This window comes from Neltuma alba, unplaced genomic scaffold, assembly GCF_004799145.2.
Source record: "Neltuma alba isolate B1F8T4 unplaced genomic scaffold, ASM479914v2 tig00010269_pilon, whole genome shotgun sequence".
Lineage (NCBI taxonomy): Eukaryota > Viridiplantae > Streptophyta > Magnoliopsida > Fabales > Fabaceae > Neltuma > Neltuma alba.
The window spans coordinates 50,003-57,078 of NW_021635194.1; the positions used below are offsets into that span (position 1 = coordinate 50,003).

The 7,076-nt window shown below is 37.5% G+C and overlaps 1 protein-coding gene across 1 annotated transcript; it reads left to right on the forward strand.

The window, feature by feature from the left end:
- The first annotated feature begins 420 nt into the window (after nucleotides 1–420).
- LOC114755416 (cytochrome P450 CYP736A12-like) lies at nucleotides 421–6,776 on the forward strand. The gene is made up of 4 exons (XM_028944296.1): nucleotides 421–1,177; nucleotides 2,620–3,442; nucleotides 4,755–5,356; nucleotides 5,940–6,776. The coding sequence occupies exons 1-4, from the start codon at nucleotides 476–478 to the stop codon at nucleotides 6,774–6,776; spliced, it is 2,964 nt and encodes a 987-aa protein (XP_028800129.1). The 5' UTR covers nucleotides 421–475.
- Nucleotides 6,777–7,076: the final 300 nt, after the last annotated feature.

Genomic DNA, 7,076 nt, shown 5'->3' on the forward strand with positions numbered 1-7,076 from the left:
GGCCACCGGTGAGGGGCTGGGTTTTTTTTTTAAAAAAAAAAAAAAGAACAAAGGGCATTTTTGTCAGTTCACTGAATTTCAAAATTCCAATTTGGGAAGGACTTCCCTATGGGTAATTACATTTCCTTAGCTTCCCAAATTGGCATTTCACATTTTGGAGCTTCTTTATCTGTCATTTTTCCTAAAAATATAAACTCAGGATGAAATAATAAATTGCTCATTGGTCCCTCAATTCCCTCTCTTAGCTAGATAAAGAATCATTAAATATCTCTCTTTCCCTCTTCTCAATCAAACTAAACAAAATGACATTAAAGTCTCCTCTGTCCTCTCTCGCCCTACCCTCCTTCCCTTCTCCTAGCCTCTCCTCAAACCAAATACGCCCTGACTGAGCAAAGGACCCTCTAGTAATATATACAAACCACTGAAGCTAGCCTCCTTCATCTTTCTTCATTTACTCTCAGACAAAAAATCAAACATGCTGCCTTCTTCCTCTTTGCCCTTCCCTTCCCTTCTCCTTCTTCCACTTCTCTTCCTTCTCTCAGCTCTGTTCCTATCCCTGTGCCTTAGACGAACTAAGCATGGCCTGAAACAACCCCCAGGGCCACCGGCCTGGCCGGTGATCGGCAACCTCCACCAGTTGGGTACTCTCCCGCACCGATCCCTTCAGTCTCTCGCGAAGCGCTATGGACCCATCATGTCCTTGCGACTCGGACAGGTCCCTGCTGTTGTCGTCTCTTCCCCTGAAGCCGCCGAGCTTTTCCTCAGGACGCACGACGTCGTTTTTGCCAGCCGCCCAAGGACTCAAGCGTCGGAGTTCCTTTCTTATGGCTCCAAGGGGATGGTTTTCTCTGAATATGGCCCTTACTGGCGCGATATGAGGAAGCTCTGTACTTTGCAGCTTGTTAGCTCGTCGAAATTGGAGACGTTTGCTCCCTTAAGAAGGGAGGAGTTGGGACAGCTGGTGAAGTCGATTGAGAAGTCGGCGGCGGCGAGTGAGGTGGTGGATCTGACGGGGAAGGTGGAGCGGCTTGTAGAAGACATAATGTATAAAATGATATTTGGACGCAACAGGGACGATAGATTTGGTCTGAAGGGTCTTATTCATGAAGCGCTGAACTTGGTTGGAGCCTTCAATATTGCAGATTTCGTGCCTTTCTTGGCACCATTTGATATCCAGGTACCATTATCAACTCAACTGCATATTTACTGTTCTTTTTCCTTCTAGTGTATTCAATGTTTCAACCAGCAAACCAAATCTGTCCGTTGTCTAGCTGCATCTCAGATTTTGATCCAAGAGCGGTCCAAGGTGAAGTGTTGAACACAAAAGGGTGAATGGGTATGGGAATTTAAAAGAATTTATAACATTGATTTAATTAATTGAATTACATTGAAGAAGAAGTTAGTTAATTTAATTAGTCTGAGATGTTTTACAAATTGAAAAATAGGTCGTATGTTAAAAAAAAGAACAAGTTGATCTTGACCCAAAAAAAAGGTATTAGTAACTATTGGACACACCAATTCAAATTAGATTATTATACCTCTGATTCTTAATATAAGACTTCATAGACTTCATTTGACTTTTATTTTGGTTCTAAATATAAAACTCCAATCCACTTTGTCTTTTATATTTATGTATTTTTTTTCTAAGGTAATTCTTCTAACAATGATAGTTCTAACAAATACACTTGACTAGTAAGGATATTTTAAGAAAAACAACACATATTTATTACAAATAACTAACTTAACTGTTTTCTTTAATCTCCTCAAATTAATCAACTAGGTTTATAATTAGGATTGGAGATAGTAGCTAGAAAGTTAGAGGTTCAAGTTTCTAAAAAGTAAAAGAAAATGGATGAAATTATGCATAAGCAATATAGTGTCTGTCTGGGATCATGGTGAAATTTTCTTATAAACACGTTTCACGTAAGTTGAAACAGAACTCTTCTTACATAAATACTTGCCTCGTATTTTGTAAATCACTGTTAAAAAGCTACTTATAAGCTGTTCTAAACAGGTTTATAATTGATTAAGCAGCATGGAATAGTTAACTTTTGGAAAGATTTAGTAAGCCACCGCCAGCTCACCATTACAAAATCAAATTGAAACCATGGCACGTGGTTAGTTTTAATGATTGGGGGCAATTTGTTTCTGCTGTTATAGAAAGATTTTAGCTCTGGTTGAGTTATAAGTCTGCACCCCACATGCCGATGATCGGCACGTATATAGTATTATCTTGCTGATCACGTCATTTTCTTTTATGTTATGTGCCTATAATCTTTTCGCCTTGAGCATTGATTGTTTTTAAATATTTTTCCTTGCGTTTCTAGATAGAAATTAAACATATATAGTATGAACTTTAAAAAAATACACATTTAATTGGCGTTTATCAGATTGGGATGGTCTAAATTTAAAATTTTTCATTAATTATTTTAAATAAAAATATTTTTGAAAAATGATAATTAACATATTATCTTTATTTTAGATTCTATACCTATTAAAATAATTATTTTAAAACTTAAAATAAAAGAAAATGAGGTCTGGACTGTTCAGATCATATCTAGACTTTCCAGATTGGTGTTATCCTTCATATATAGTGAGCTATTGAATTGATGTTGCCAGGGCTTGACACGAAAGTTAAAGAGAAACTACAAGGCGCTCGAGGATGTGTTGGATAAGATAGTGATGGAGCATGAAAACACTTCAAAAGGACAAAATTTACAACACCATAACGACTTCATACACATATTGCTTTCCTTGATGCACCAACCTGTGGATCTACAGGACGACCAAGACCATGTGATAGATAAAGCCAACATCAAAGCTATTTTATCAGATATGGTTGGAGGGGCAACTGACACTTCTATTGTTGTAATTGAGTGGGCTTTATCCGAACTTTTGAGGCATCCAAGAGTGATGAAAAATCTTCAAAATGAGCTACAAAACGTTGTTGGAATGACGAGAATGGTGGAAGAGTCTGATTTAGCAAAGTTAAGTTATTTAGATATGGTAATCAAAGAGACTCTTAGACTATATCCAGTTGCACCTTTACTTGTCCCTCGAGAGAGTATGGAGGATGTTACAATCAACGGGTGCTATATAAGGAAAAAGACAAGGGTAATTGTAAATGTGTGGGCCATAGGACGTGATTCTAAGGTTTGGTCTGAAAACGCGCATATGTTCCATCCTGAGAGATTTGTTGACAGCAATATTGACGTTCGAGGACACGATTTTCAACTGTTACCATTTGGCTCAGGTCGCAGAGGTTGTCCTGGCATGAACTTGGGTATGACTAGTGTTAAATTTGTTTTAGCTCAATTGGTTCATTGCTTTTCTTGGGAACTTCCTTATGGTATGTCTCCCAGTGACTTGGACATGAATGAAGAGTTTGGTCTCTCAATTCCAAGAGCCAAGCATTTGCTAGCAGTTCCAACTTATCGTTTACATACGTAAATAGGGTGAGAAGCCTTTTTTGAAGTTATTTTAGTGTGTGTACAAAGTCTATTGTTCCATGTACGTGTAAGAGACTGTGTGTGTGAGAGAGACAGAGAGAGAGAGAGAGAGAGACTGTTATACTATTTTACTTTAATTCAATAATGTAATTTAGAGTCCTTCGATTTATACTGGAATTAGAAGTACGTGTTTTAAATTGAATACATTCACTCTTATTAGTTGTTAATGTTAACTCACTTGGATCAATACAAAGAGGCACATCTCTTTTTTTGTTTTGGAGTGAAAGGCACAACTCATTTTTAATACTCTTCGATGTTTCAGATGACGGTACTCTGAAGGCGAATTGCTGATACGAGTTACGTTCATTTCTCTTCCATGGACGTTTTCAAATAAAAGGGATTTTTCTTTTGGCCAGCCAACAAATCAAATGAATCTATATATTTCATAAATAAAAGCAGACTATCTACCGCTTGGTGGGCGGTTGAGACAATTTCTGCAATTCCGTGCACCAAAAATCATTTAGTTGATTATGAAATTATTATTATATATTAAAACACCTATTATTTAATACTACCTCTGTTCCTACTTATAAGATTTCGTTTATAGACTAAACGAGGTCTTATAATTAGGATCGAATGTATTATCAATTTTGTAACCTAGCATCTGTGTCTCAGGAGAGGTACTTTGATCCAACACGTATGACTTAATTATAAAATAACGAATGGGTAGTGGATGGAAATAAAATGTTAAAAATAAAAGGAATGTTTGTGCTTTATAACTATTGATTTCAGGGGAGGTTCTTACGGCTTTTAAAATCGAAGAAAATCATCTATAATTAAAATGATATACTCGTCTGTTTTAAATTTTAATATTTCTATTTAACCTTACCTTTCATGTACTAAAACATCCCATGCATTCCGTGAGATATAAATCTAGCGTTCATATTCATAACATTGCCTCTTGAAGCACTCTCGAAAGTTGGCATTATAAATAAATTTTAATTTGGCTGCTAATTCCTTTTTTCCAGCAAGGTATAAATTTATACCTTTACAATAAATGTAAGAGCCATTTTAAAAAATAAAAAAATAATACCTAAAATGAATTACTGAACCTTTATTTATTTATTTATTTTACTACATTAGCCATCGAAACCTCTTACCTGCGTCTCCACTTTCATGTAAAAAGCTCATAATTTTGTTTTTTGTCTCTGAAGAAACAATCAAACATGTTTCCTCCTGTTATCCTCTTCATCCTTACATTCATATTCATTCTATCCACTTCCATGCTCTTCACAAAACGACAACAAGATGATCGGAAACGACCATCAGGACCACCGTCCCTACCAATCATCGGCAACCTTCACTTGTTGGGCGAACGGCCACACCGCAGCCTTCAATCGCTGGCCAAAATATACGGTCCGATCATGTCGTTGAAGCTGGGACAAGTTCCTGCGGTCGTCGTTTCGTCCCCTGAAGCTGCGGGGCAAATCCTGAAGACGCACGACGCCGTTTTTGCATCTCGACCCAAAGTACAGTCGACAGATCCGTTCAAGAAGGGAGTGAGGGGAGTGGCGTTTGCAGAGTATGGTCCATACTGGAGATATGTGAGGAAATTGTGTACCCTTCATCTTCTAAGCGCGTCAAGAGTGGAGATGTTCGCTCCTCTGAGGAAGGAGGAGGTGGGAGCGACGGTGAAGAGGCTGGAGAGGGCGGCGGCCGCCGGAGAAGTTGTGGATGTTAGTGAAAAGGTGGGGGAGCTTTTGGAGAACATGATGTATAGGATGGTGCCGGGACGTCGTAAGGATGATAGGTTTCAGTTGCGAGGGCTGATGAACGAGGTTCTGAACTTGGTGGGACAGTTTAACATTGCTGATTATATCCCTTGGCTTGCTGCGTTTGATCTTCAGGTATATATGCCTCGCGCAAAAGAGAGAATTTTGCTTAATATTAATATTTGATAATCTAATGGCATAAAATTGTTTGATTTAGTAATTATAAGAGTCAAAATTATGGTCTTTTTCGATAAAAAAAAATCCAAACATATATATGCGTGCTGAAATTAATCTTGAATTCAAGACCAACCACAGTTGTGCATGTCAAAATTCATCATATATGAACCGAAAATTAGGGTTATCTTACAAACTAATAATATCATCTCTTGTTTGGATACTTTTCAAGAAAATCATAGATTTATTGCGGAAGAGAGTTAAGGTAATATGTTTCCTGGCAAAAAAAAGAAAGAAGGTAAGATAATATGATTGTTATATTTTTCATTGATGACTTAATTATAAAAGAATGCTATATATGTGCGCGCGCGCGCGCGCCACAAGTAGATCATTGAATAAGAACCTGCAGATAAAAGGATGGATCAGGAAATTTTTGAATATTCTCTTAATTGAAGTTGTTACACAAAAATATATGAAGGAGAAAAATGTGTATTTAGTGTTACACTCAAATCAGTTAAGCAGCTATTCAACTAATGTTTGGTAGGGATTGACACGAAAGTTAAGGAGAAACAGAAAGGCGCTTGACGATGCATTGGAGAAGACAATCGCTGAGCATGAACTTGCACTTACAGAACCAAATTTACAGCACCATAACGATTTCATCTCCATATTGCTTTCTTTGCTGCATCAACCCATGGATTTGCTGCACGATGACCAAGACCACACCATTGATAGGCCTAACCTCACGGCTCTTTTATTAGATATGATCCTTGCGGCAACTGATACTTCTTCTGTTGTAATTGAATGGGCTATGTCTGAACTCTTGAGGGATCCAAGAGTCATGAAAGATCTCCAAAATGAACTGCAAGAAGTAGTTGGAATGAACAGAATGGTGGAAGAAGTTGATTTAGCAAGCTTAAGTTATTTGGACATGGTCATTAAGGAGGCTCTCAGACTACATCCACCTGGACCTTTCTTAATCCCTCGAGAAAGTATGAAGGATGATGTCATAGTCAATGGATATTGCATAAGAAAAAAGACAAGGATCTTAGTAAATGTATGGGCCATAGGACGTGATCCTAAGGTTTGGTCTGACAATGCTCATATGTTCTATCCAGAAAGATTTGTCGATAGCAATATAGATGTTCGAGGGCATGATTTCCAGCTATTACCATTTGGCTCAGGTCGAAGAGGATGCGCTGGGACCCAGTTGGGCCTAACTACAGTTAAATTCGTTTTAGCTCAACTGGTGCATTGCTTTAATTGGGAGCTTCCTCGTGGCGTTTGTCCCGGTGACTTGGACATGAACGAAAAGTTTGGTCTCACAATCCCAAGAACTAAGCCCTTACTGGCTATTCCAACTTATCGTTTAAATAATTAGATAATGATAGGGCTAGTCGTTAAAGAACGTTAAATGGGCAATGTGGACTGTTCTGTGCAAGATACATAAACGAAGTATATGGTGACACTGTCAATAAGATAAAAAATGTTTCTTTTCCTAAAAATATTACTACCTCTTGTCCTAATTATAAAACTTTATTTATAGACTATAAACAGGATCTTATAATTATAAATAAGGTCTTATAATTAGGATTCGAGGTAGTATATGGGTTAGCATGTAAGTTTGTTGATACTTAAATGATATGTTTCTTCTTAAGTTTTTATTCTCTCCCAAGGGAAG